This window comes from Scyliorhinus canicula, chromosome 15, assembly GCF_902713615.1.
Source record: "Scyliorhinus canicula chromosome 15, sScyCan1.1, whole genome shotgun sequence".
Lineage (NCBI taxonomy): Eukaryota > Metazoa > Chordata > Chondrichthyes > Carcharhiniformes > Scyliorhinidae > Scyliorhinus > Scyliorhinus canicula.
In genome coordinates, this window is record NC_052160.1 from 112225903 (window position 1) to 112238788 (window position 12886).

At 44.3% G+C, this 12886-nt stretch overlaps 1 protein-coding gene across 1 annotated transcript in view; it reads left to right on the top strand.

Moving 5' to 3' along the window:
- Positions 1-9948, top strand: part of LOC119978787 (peptidase inhibitor 16-like) — a 28006-nt gene extending 18058 nt beyond the window's left edge. The window contains exon 6 of the mRNA XM_038820665.1: positions 9794-9948. Within this exon, the coding sequence (XP_038676593.1) occupies positions 9794-9894 (101 nt within the window). The 3' untranslated portion in view covers positions 9895-9948. The remainder of the gene's footprint in view (positions 1-9793) is intronic.
- The last annotated feature ends 2938 nt before the right edge of the window (positions 9949-12886 follow it).

The following is a 12886-nucleotide window of genomic DNA, read 5'->3' on the forward strand; positions in this document are numbered from 1 at the left end:
AAGGGTCTCGACAGATATATTCAAAATCACAGTAAGATTCACATATAAGCTCCCCATTGGTCATTCTATACACCTCCTGACCTGGCCATATATCCTGATTGGGTCACTTTGCATTTCTCTATCCTGGGCCCCTTGTTACCCAGCATCCTTTTCACCATTCTCTCCATGAGGCTACCCTCCCCCAAGGGTCTCTAGCCAGGCTTTGCTAAATTCCTTTGTTCTTTGTCTGTGAACACATTACCCTCAGGGTCCTACTGTCCATCAGATTAGTTTGCTCACTTCCTCAGTATCCCCACTAATATCAGTTTCTCGACTTTCCCCTCAATAAAGTCTGAGGGCGGTATTCTCCGCCGGCTCCAAAAATCGCGGAGGCCGTCGTGAACTCGGCCGAGGTTCACGACGGCCTCGGGGCCCGCTCCCCGCACCTAATTCACCCCCTCCCGGGGGGCTAGGAGCGGGCCCCCGTCGTGCCCGGCCGCGGCCTCGGCCGCCGGAAATGATGCCCGAACGGTGCTTCGCGGATGTCATCTGCGCATGCGCAGGAACCCGCGCATGCGCGGATGACATCAGCGCGGAGACGATGCGAACCCGTACATGCGCGGTGCCGCCTTTCTCCACCGCCGCCCGGCAAGACGTGGCGGCTTGATCTTACTGGGCGGCGGAGGGGAAAGAGTGCGTCCGTTTTGGACGCAGACCCGAAGATCAGTGGGCACCGATCACGGGCCTGTCCCCTCCAGAGCACAGTCGCGGTGCTCCTGTCCCAATGCAGCGACCAGGTGTGGTTGCTGCCATGGTGAAACGGGTGTGAAGGGCCGGCTGCTTGGCCCATCGGGCTCGGAGAATCGCCGTTCGCTGTGCAAAACGGTGAGTGGCGATTTTTCCGAGAGGGGGCAGGGGTAGAGAATCGCTGGGGCGCCAGGGGGGCGTAAAAAATGTCGGGAGGCCCTCCCACGATTCTCCCACGCCACGTGGGGAGCGGAGAATTCCGCCCTGTGACTAGGGTCCTGAACTTAAAGAAAACTAACTTTGATGGTATAAGATGTGCGGATAGGCAATGGCAGCGGATAGGCAATGGCAGACCTTTAAAGAACACATGGATGAACTTCAACATTTGTACATCCCTGTCTGGTGCAAGGGTAGTCGGGGAAAGTGGCTCAACCATGGCTAACAAGGAAAATCAGGGATAGTGTTAAAGCCAAAGAGGAGGCATATAAATTGCCCAGAAAAAGCAGCAAGCCTGAGGACTGGGAGATGTTTAAAATTCAGCAGAGGAGGACAAAGAGTTTCATTCGGAAGGGGGAAATAGAATGTGAGGGTAAGCTTGCAGAAAACATAAAAATTGACTGCAAAAGCTTCTATAGATATGTAAAGAGAAAAAGACCGATGAAGACAAATAGAATAACTTACAGTTAGAATCAGGTGAATTCATGATGGTCAACAAAGCGATGGCAGACCAGTTGAATGAATACTTTGGATCTGTCTTCATTAAGGAGGACACAAATAAACTTCCGGAAATACTAGGGGAACAGAGGGTCTAGCATGAAGGAGGAACTGAAGGAAATCCTTATTAGTCAGCAAATTGTATTGGGGAAATTGATGGGATTAAAACCCAATAATTCCCCAGGGCCTGATGCTCTGCATCCCAGAGTACTTAAGGAAGTGACCCTAGAAATAGTGGACACATTATTGCTCATTTTCCAGCATTTTATAGACGGTGGAAGTGGTAGCTGTTGTAACTCCACTTTTTAAAAAAGGAGGGAGAGAGAAAACAGGGAATTATAGACCGGTTAGCTTGACATTGGTAGTGGGGAAAATGGTGGAGTCAATTAAGCATGAAATTAGTGAGGCCACACCTTGAGTATTGTGTGCAGTTTTGGTCTCCTAGTTTGAGGAAGGACATTCTTACTATTGAGGGTGTCCAACGAAGGTTCACCAGACTAATTCCCGGCATGGATGGACTGATATATGAAGAAAGACTGGATCGACTAGGGTTATACTCACTGAAGTTCAGAAGAATGAGAGGGAATCTCATAGAAACATATAAAATCCTGATGGGACTGGACAGGCTCGATGCGGGAAGAATGTTGGGGATGTCCAGAACTAGAAGTCACAGCCTAAGAATAAGGGGTAAGCCATTCAGGACTAAGATGAGGAAGAACTTCTTCTCTCAGAGAGTTGTGAACTTGTGGAATTCTCTACCTCAGAAAACTGTTGGGGTCAGTTCATTGGACATATTCAAGAAGGAGCTGGACGTGGCCCTTGCGACTAAAGGGTTTAAGGAGTATGGAGAGAAAGCGGGAGTGGGTTACTAAATTTGCATTATCAGCCAAGATCATATTGAATGGTGGTGCAGGCTCGAAGGGCCAAATGGCCTACTCCTGCACCTTTTTTCTAAAGCCCTGGATGGAAGCGGGGTACCAGACTAGATGAGGACAAGCAGCCCTGGAGCTGGCCAGCATGAGCTGTTTGAAGAGGGTTGGGAAGAGTGTTTGGTTTGGATATCCTGCATCTTTAAAAGGTCATTGCAATCTCTGTCTGCTGTGCTGAACTCTCACTCACTCAAGAACAAGCAAGTGTTGGAAAACCATTTTCCCTTGACATTCTCCTGATTTCTTTCCACATGTGGCAAAATGCTTATGTTTCCATATATTGACCTTAACTTCACGAGTAAATTTTCATCCATATCAATGATCTATAAATGTTTCCTTCCTTGCCCTGCTTGAATCTGAATCTCAAGTCTACCATGAATCTGAATTTTAAGAAGAATTCACATTTTTTTCTTTCCATGGACAAATAAAGGGCGTGAAGCTCTTTATTTTAACAGCGCCTCAATATGACTTCAAATTGAAATTTGCAACCGGCAACAGAATACTTTCTGAACTTTAGTCAGAGTCCCTTAAAAACATGGGGTGAAATTTTCCACTCTATTTTTGGAGTGTTGGCTGGTGGTGGGGGGGGGGGGGGGGGGGGGGGACCGCTGTGCAGCTCTCCAGCTGCATAGCCGTGTTTCCTCTCCAGATTCTCTGGCACTCTGTGTACAGAAAATCTGAGGATGTGCTTTCCGCCGTCATGCTAGCAGTGTGCGGCCTGATAGAGTTGACAACACAGAGGCTCCACAGAGATCATAGCGCCTTTTATAAAGGGCTTCCTGATCTGAGTTAAGACAAAACTCCCCACCATCCCCCTTCAGACATAGGGGACCTCTCCCCTCCCCACAAGCACCATGGCAACCCCTCCACCCCCCACAGGCACCAGAGCAACCCTTCCCCCAAAGCACTGGGGCAAACCCCCCCCCCTCCCCCCTACAGCACTGGGGCAACACCCCACTGGATTCTGCCTACTCATACATCCTCCCTCCTCCTCCATGGTTCTCCTGGCACAGCCCTCTGTCAGTGCCACCCTGGGCATGTCCCTCATTCCCTCCTCCTCCCCACCCCGTGGCTATACTTACCTTTCACCCCCAGCAGATTCCCCCCGACTGCTTTGGTTTTTTTTCAATATCCGTTGGAAAGCTTGCCATCGTGGCGGGAGAATTCCATACCTGGGAGGAATATCTGGCAGGGAGGGCCTTTAACTGCATTTAAATTGATTTGAATGAGAAGGGCAGGAACCTCATTATGTCACCGGTGAGGGACGGGGAAGTCAGAAAATGAGATCTCGCCAGTGAAAATCTCGTTTTCCGTTTCTCGCAAGATTTGCCATTGTGCTCACGGTGAACTCGGGCACAAAATCGCCTCCATAGCAACAGGATGTCTACCTTCTAATCTTAAGGGAGTACTAGCCAAGTTTATGCAACCTGTCTTCAACCCTTTCGGCCGTGGTATCTTTCTGGTGCATATGATCTGCTCATCCAAAGACAATATATTATTCGTGAAGTTTGGTGCTCAAAACTAAATACAATACTCGAGATGAGGTCTAACTATATTCTCTGCAACTGAAGCAGCATTTGTTCACTTTTCAATTTCTGTCCCCTGTTAGTTAAAAACTTTTTGGCTTCTACTAAGTAGACGTTCCTTTCCGGACTGCCACTAAACAAACCATTGTGAGTGCTCATTCATTCCAAATACAGCTAGAATTTCTTTGCACACAACACAAGTCTATCATTATGAATCTCAGAATAAATCATAGCGCATTGTTATGTCCACTTCTTCAGTAGTGTTTTTTTTTTGATGTCCGTTGCAAAATATAAATTGCGACACACACCACACACTCCTTGGGTGGAGATTGGAGAAATCCATGCAGTCTTCGTACAGTGTCAGGTTTTAACATGCACGTGTGATTGGTACTTCAGATTGGCCCGAAAGTCCGAGTGGAAGATCGAGCACTGTGAGATTTGAGCCGCAATTTGGCGAAGGATCGCTGCCTGGAAATAGAAGTGATTCACATGGCGTGGTTCTCTGTGAGAAATATGTACCTAACGTGTTCTGCTATTTTTGAAGAGTGGTGGCCATAGGCCAACTACATTCAAGCTTAAGGGAAATGGGTGCTGCCATGAGTCAATACACAAAATTTGCTCCCTTACTTAAAGTGGGTTTGAATTCTGAGAGCTCTAAGGGCCCAACCTAGTTCCTGGTGAAAACAGATATTTGGCACTTATTTGGTTTTCTCAAACATGGACAGGATGTTATTGTTTGAACAGGTTTAATGGAAAAAGATGTTGAAATGTCTATTATCGGCATCCATCTCCCAGACAATCCCACCATATGAATCATTTATATTTCCATTTCCTGAGGTATTTTTAGGAGGCCTTTTTCTAAATTAGCAATAAACACTACAAGAGTAATTAGCTGAGTTGAGTAACTTGTATTGGATTCAATCTTTGATACATTTTACAAATGTGCTTCATTACAGCTATAAAATAAGCTGTGATACGAGGAGTAGAGTAGTAAAATGCAAATGTTAGATTTATTATTAAAGTAAGAGATTAAAGTAATACCTGTTAGTATTTACGAGGTTTTGAGTTGCTCGACTTCGAATCGCTTTGTGGTAATACGTGAGCATGTCCAGTCTTACGGCAAGAAGATTTTAATATTCCATGCTTTATATTCTGGCTCATCAACGTTATCACTTATTATATTCCACGAGCCTAACGAGGCAGGGGCAACGTATGTCCCCCCTCTTGTTCATGTTGGCAATTTGAGTCATTAGCCATTGCCCTGAGGGCTTTGGACAGGCGGAGAGAGACAGTAAGATGGAGGGGTGGGGCGGTGAGGTTGAATACAGGCTGTCCTTGTACGCTGATGATCTTCTTTTATCTCTAATGGATCCCACCCCTAAAATGGATGATATCATGGCATTGCTGAAGCGATTTGAGGCTTTTTCAGGATATAAATTGAATTGGGAGAAAAGTGAGTGTTTCCCAGCAACTCAGCTGGGAGAGGGGTCATGTGGAGGGGGTGTTGCTGTTTCGTCTTACGAGTTCCCATTTAGATACTTACGGGTGCATGTGGCCCGACTTTGGAAATTGAGGACGTGATTTCATGGCCAGGTTGCACCCAAAGCAGCTCGCCGCGGTGCAGCGTGGCTGATAAAAGCCGGGAAACCCCACTCCCGGGATCTATCTGGCTCAAAACACCTCGCAAGATCTAACAAGATCTCCCGCAATGTTGAGATGTGAATACCGCCCATTGTGAGCAGGACCACTTTTGGCAAATCTGCATTTACAGTGAGACAGCGAGTCTCGCTGTAATGTACAGATTCCCGAGGTAACCAAGACTTTGGGATCTGTCCCCTCTGCCTCGGAGACCTCGGGTAAGCGTCCTTCAGTACTGGTCTCCACAAATGGGAACCAGACGGAACGGTGCTCCTCCGAGGTCTCCCAAGGAATTGGATGCCCCCAAGTGCATGACCTTAGTTCAGGGTTGTATTCTGACACTGCTGGGGCCACCAGGGTGCCAGCATGGCACAGCCAAGGTGCCCATCCTGGCAGTGCCACCTGGATGCCAGCATGGCACAGTCAAGTACCCAGCTGGCAATTTTCTCAGGTGGCAATTGAGCTGGGGGTGCCTTGCAAGGGTGTTGGGGGGATGCAGTAGGGGCGGGGATGCTCCTAGTGCGTTGGGGCTTGGGAGGGGCTGGGGTTCGCTCCAGAGGCTGCGAGCGCTGGGAAACACGTGACTAAACCCGCTCATTATGAGACTTTGTTCCCTTTCAGTTAAATCATGCCCTAGATTTTACGAGCCTGGTGAGCAGATTTAAAGTGGACTTGCAGAGGTGGGACAGTCTCCCCCTGTCCTTGGCTGGCAGAATAAAGTTGGTGAAAATTAATGTTTTGCCATGTTTTCTGTTTTTATTTTAGTGCTTGCTGGTGTTTTGCCAAAATCCTTTTTTGGGAGAGTGGGCGGCAAGTGTAACTAGGATTCGGAAAACAGTGCTTCAGAGGGGTGCTTGTCTGATATATTATTGTTGAGCGACGAACGCTGAGAAGGCGCTGGGATGGTATGGGGATCCAGAGGCTTTATGGGTATGGATGGAGTCAGACTTTGTGTGGAGGGCCGGGGCTAAGGGCGTTGGTGATGGTATCACTGCCTTTTTCTCCGGGAAAGTACTCGGGGACTCTGGTGGTGGCTTCTGTACTGAAGATTTCAAGACAATTTCAGTAGCACTTTAAATTGGAGGCGGTATCGAAGTTGGTGCAGGTTTGTGTAAATCACATGTTTGAGCCAGCAAGGCTGGACGCTATGTTTAGGGGATGGGAGTAGAAGGAGGTTGCTGTGATGAAAGATTTGTTTTTGGAAGGGAGGATTTGCGAGCTTCGAGGAGTTGGAGAAATTTGGAATGTCACAAGGGTTACAGTTTGATATTTACAGGTGAGCGACTTTGCGACTTTCCCTGTGGTGTCGCCTTCCTCATTGCTGGAGAGGATTTTGTCATTGGCAGGGATGGAGGAGGGGAATACCTCAGGGATTTATGGGAGGCTTATAACAGAGGAGGCAGTATCCTTGGAGGGGGTTAAGGCCAAGTTGAAGGAGGAGTTGTGGTCCGTGCTGGAGGAGGGGGTGGGATGTGAGATTAGGGGTATGGTGAACACGTCATCATGTGCGAGGTGAGGGCTAATACAGTTGAAGGTACTGAACAGGGCCTATTTGACCAAATCCAGGATGAGCAGGCTATTTTCAGGGTTGGCGGATGAGTGTGAGCATTGTGGGAGCGGCCCGGCTAACCATGTACACATGTTTTGGTCGTGTCCCAAGCTCATGGAGTTCTGGCTCTCCTTCTTTGGCACCATGTCGGCGATCCTACAAATCGAACTGAAGCCTTGTCCCGGTATTGGACCTGCCGGAGCTGCAGACTGTGGTGGGGACAGATAATTTGGCCTTTGCCTCGCTGATTGTTCAAACGATGGGTTGGAGGTCAGCTTCTCCACCCAGCGCCTCAGTAAGGCCAGGGGAATACACGGAATTTCTGCTTCTCGAGAAAGTTAAGTACATGGTGAGGGGAGCAATTGAAGGATTCTACCAAAGATGGCAGCCGTTTATTTTGTACTTTTAAAGAGCTGGCCACCATTAGTTGTTCAGGAGAAGGGGGGGGGGGGGGGGGGGGGGGGTTGGATGTAGCTGGTGGTTTTTTTGTTTGGTGTTCTGGGGGGTCAGGTTCGGGGGGGGAGGGGGTGCTGTTAGGAGGGTTATTACTTGTTATTGTTTTTGTTATGTATAAAATTGAAAATGTTGAGTAAAAATATTTTAAAAACATATTCTAGGAACCTCAACCTACCATTGTTCCTGTGAGTCAATAGATGTCAATGTTTCTCCAAATCATGTAACCTTCCAATTATCTTTACAAAATTCAAAATAGTCAGAAACAGTCAACTATGGTTCGTACACTATGATCCCATAAAGTATGGAAGACCATAGTAGATAAAATGTTTTCTGACTTAAGTGTACAATACCAGTTACACAAATTGTTAATGTCAATAGTTTGGAATCAAAAAGGCATGTTCAACTGGGAAGGAATGCACTTTTCCATAGTTGATTTATGAAATGGCAATGTCACCTACATGCTATAGAAGATCTTTTGAGATTGGAAGAATTAAACACACGATTGAAGGAAAATTGGGAGAATGTTGCTCTTTATTCCACAGGCTTGTGAACAAAGTTATAGATCGTGGAATAAAAGGGACACTAACAACATGGGTACAGAATTGGCTGAGTGACAGGAAACAGAGAGTAGTGGTTAATTGACGTTCTTTGGACCGGAGGACGGTTGGTATTGGAGTTTCCCAGGGGTCAGCTTTTGGACTATTTCTTTTTCTGATATATATTAATGACTTAGATCTTGGTGTACAGGGCAAAACTTCAAATTTTGTGGATGATACAAAATCAGAAGCATTGTGAACTATGAGAAGGATTGTATCAAAAGGACATAGACAAGTTGGTTGGGTGGGTGGGCAGGTGGCAGGTAAGTTCAATGCAGGGAAATGTGAAGTGATTTGTTCTGGTAGAGAGAACATTGACAGACGATATAAAATAAGGGTACAATTCCAAAGCAGGTGGAGGAGCAGGGGCATCTGGGTGTATATGAGCATAAGTCATTGAAGGTGGCAGTACAGGTTGATAAAGCGGTTAATAAAACATAGCATATCTGTGCTTTAATAGTGACATAGAGTACAAGAGCAAGGAGGTAATGTCGAACTTGTTTAAATCATTAGTTCGGCTCAGCAGGAGTACTACATTCAGTATCGGCAGCACACTTTAGAAAGGATGTGAAGCCATGGGAGAGAGTGCAGAGAAAATTCACAAGAATGGTCCCCGCAATAAGGACTTCAGTTACGAAGATAAAGAAGTTAGGGCTGTTTGAGAAGAGAAGACTGTGAAGGCATTTGACAGAGGTATTGAAAAGCATGAGGGGTCTGGATAGAGTTGATAGAGCCAAACAGCTTCCACTCATGAAACGACCGAGAACACGAGGGCAGAGAACTAAAGTAATTAGTAAAAGAAGCGATATGAGGAAAATCTTTTTAACGCAGTGAGTGGTTAGGGACTGGAATGCACTGCCTGAGAATATGATGAAGGCAGTTTCAATCAAAGCATTCAAAGGAAATTGAACTGTTATTTGAAAAGAAAAAGAATTTGCAGGATTACGGGGAGAAGATAGGAGAATGGAACTGTTGCTCATTCGGAGAGCCAGTTCAGACAAGCTGGGCCAAAGAGCCTCCTTCTGCACTGTAGCAATTCTGTGATTTAGAACTGTGGACTAACTTAGCAAGTTAGTGAACAACAGTCACTGCTCTGTCCAGAACTAAACTAAAACACTCAATCAAGAAGATTGGGCAGATAACAATTGGGGAACTCCGTTTAGTTTTCCTGTCTCTGGGCTAGTGATTGAGTGGAGATAAACTACCTCAGGTTAAAAGGTCAAGTAAGGTTGTGATGACTGTCCTGTTGAATAGCCTATGACTGAACATGCCCAAGAAAACAATGATGTGGGTGAGGCAGTGGAGAGCTGCCAATTCCTACGGAGTAATCCGGCATGAATCAGTCGCCACAGGGAAGAAGGAAAGAAAATTCCAACATTTTGAAATTGTCAAAATTATAAAAGTAGCCAAGAATTAAGGAAAGTTGGATCAGAAAAAACGTCATCAAGCACTGAATATATCCTCTTTATGATTGTGAATGTGGAACATTTTGGTGAAGGTTGTTGCAAGGTATGTTCTTATGGTTTCCTCAAAATATTGTGGTGATAAAAGCGAGCATTACCATCAAATTCTACATTTTAAAAATTGTAATGCACTAATTTAGAATTAAAAATGGGTGAAAAGCGCGAAACTTACCATCTCCATTTTGTTATTCAACAGGTACTCATGGAAAAGAAAACACCAATCATAATGAGAACTCAACTTTGTGTTATAATTTTGTTCTGACACTTGTGATGTTAGCAGTTTCATATTCTGTATAAAGTTAAAGAGCAGTATATGTTACAATTAATATACGCTCAATATGATTTTGTTCAGCTTTCCTGATGAGAGTGTTTTCTTGGGAACATTTAGATGGATACTCTCTGACCAGTGAGAATAAATCCACTGATCAAAATTAATCTCAGGTCCTAAACAGTATGTTAGTGAAAAAAAAACTAAAAGAATGTTGCCTTTCAAACTAGTTGTGTTATTAGTTGGAGAGTCTGCATTCTTCTAATATCTTTCCTTCTCTCATGAACAACACTGACCCAGATTTTGTAATCTGTGCTGAAGGAACGGCATTAGTCATTCATTAAATTTATATTTCCTGGCAAATTTTTGGCGTTGGAATTTGATGTTTTTAGAAATCCAGCATTCTCTATCTTCCCGTTTTTCATGTTAAACGGTTTGTAAGGTTGACCTATGTTACTTTCATGACTTATTCTTTACTGACATTGAGCATTGTTAGCATTAACATTATTTTTGCTGGAAAGTCTAGACCAATAAGTTTTTCTGGGATAATCTATGAAGCACCAGCCGCCCCACTGTTCCTTGGATCTAGAGACATGGGAGGCATAGACAAAACTGTGGAAAGAAAACCCACGACCAGACCAAAGAAATTCACACACAATAGTTTGTCATATCTGCTGTTCAATTAATTTTTGTTTGTATTACAAACCATTTTGCAATAAAATAGATCTTGAAAGAATATTCAATAAAAGCCGAGAGGACATAAAAAAAAGAAGCAAAGAGATAAATTATGCATTGCAAGTTTTCCTGAAGGTTAAAGAACAGTGAGAATAGTGTGATTTTCAAGGTGTATTCCCACTGTAAAAAAAATAATCTCAGCATACTATATGTATATATTTAACCTGAGTACGGGTTGAGAGACTCAAAACATTTAAAGCAAGGGACAATAGGGATTTGAGGATTATTTAATTTTCTTTACTTTCGCTTTAATAGGAGGGTTCATATTTTACTACTTGAAGAAGTATAAAGTGATCTCAAGATCGCTCATGACCTGTTTTATCCACCATTTGAATGGAACTAATTCCTTTAGTGATTGTACTTGCTTTCATTTCAAATTTGTCCTATTTCGTTTTAAATTCAGAAAGTCCAAAGCCAGGATTAAAACACAAAGTCCAATAGAACCTCAAGTTCCTCTGCCTTGACTGAACAACTCATAACCTTCACCACCCTGTGAACACTTTTTGACAAATTCTACAACACTTTGGTGAGGCTAAACATAGAATTCACATAATTAATAACAAAGTTGTATCTTTAATAAGTTGAATTTTCAGGCAGTTGTACATGTCCCCCAACTCTGGTTAATATATTTACTGTTTCATATAATTTAACAAGGTCCCCCTTAACCACTGTCGATTTGTAAAATGTGATCATCTCCGAGGTGCATTCATAGTTACTGTTCTGTCCACTTGTTTGCTACTGTTGTTCTCCCCATACTCTGTCCGATTTATATATTCCTTTACAAAAACAGCAAATGCTGAACAATCTCAGCAGGTGTGACAGCATCTCTGGAGAGAGAATGGAGCTAACATTTTGAGTCTGGATGATTCTTTGTCAAAATTAAAAGAAGTGTAAATAGGATGAAATTGATATTGCTTTGTGGGTGGGTGTGGTTGCGTGGAGCAGTGGGACTGGATAGAGGGCCAGTGATAGGTGGAGATTGGCAAAACTGCTGTGGACAAAAGGACAAGGGGAATGTAAATGGTGGTGATAATGATTAAGAAGGGTGCTGATAGGCACATTAAGACTTCAGAATTTGTTAATGGCAGAACAGAGGTAAGCAGTGTGTCAAAGGACAGCTTGGAACAGGGAGCATATGGCCCTAGTGGGGTGGGGGTCATAGTTTCCCAACCCAACTCTCAGACACGTCCTCCTACCTTCCCCTGGATCATGACACCACCAACGAGCATCAAGCCATTGTGTCCAGGACTGTCACTGACCTCATCTCCTTTGGGGACCTTCCCTCCACAGTTTCCAACCTCATAGATTCCCAACACAGCACACACTGCTCGGACCCCTGTTCCAAGTTGTCCTTCTTTACCTCCGTTCTTCCATTAACACATTCTGATCTCTTAATGTGCTGGTGTCAGCACCCTTCTTAGTCATTATGATCACCATTTACATTCCTTTTGTCTTTTTGTCCACAACATCTTTGTCAACTCCACCTATCGCTGGCCCTCTATCCAGCCCCACTGCTCCACACAACCCATCCTCCCCCCACAATAATATAAACCTCTCTAGCTTTGACACAGAGACATCCAGGCTTGAAACATTTTTGTTTCAGATTCCAGCATCCGCAGTAATTTGCCTCTATCTATATATTCCTAAATTATTGTGAGATGATGTAACATGAACCCAAAGTTCTAAGGAACAAAGTATTGTAAAACCTGAACCCTTGTGTCCAACTGCACTGACTAGTTATACGAGCATTAGATTAGTTCTAAAAATTGCTTCTTCACTTTATTTGGGTGTTGAAAATCGGTATAATGTTAGTACCTGGGCTAAGAAAGGAAAATTCCAGAAATTATGGTAAGGCTTTACAGAGCACTTGCTGGACCATTAACCCCACATGTTGTCCTGAAGGTGACCTAGAATTCCATACGGGTTTTCTCAATACTTTGCCAAACAGTTCTGTCAGTAGTCGACAGGTCCAAAAGCAAGAAATCCATCAGAAATCCTCTAATTATTTTTGGGGGGATAGGGTGTGAACCACCAGTAGCCTCGTAATGCATAGTCAATGTCATTGCTCTGTAATTTTTTAAGGTATCATGACCACCTGATTAAACGCTATTTTACTGACAAGAATCAGTCCGGAAATACACAGAGGGAACCTGAACCTCTCAGGAATCAGAGCATAGAATAGTTCTCAACGTAGTAGACAATGTAGAGAAAGAAGGAAGGGGTTCCATTTTAATAATGCTGTTTGTCGAGGAAGATGCAATCTAGCTACCAGATAATTAGACTACT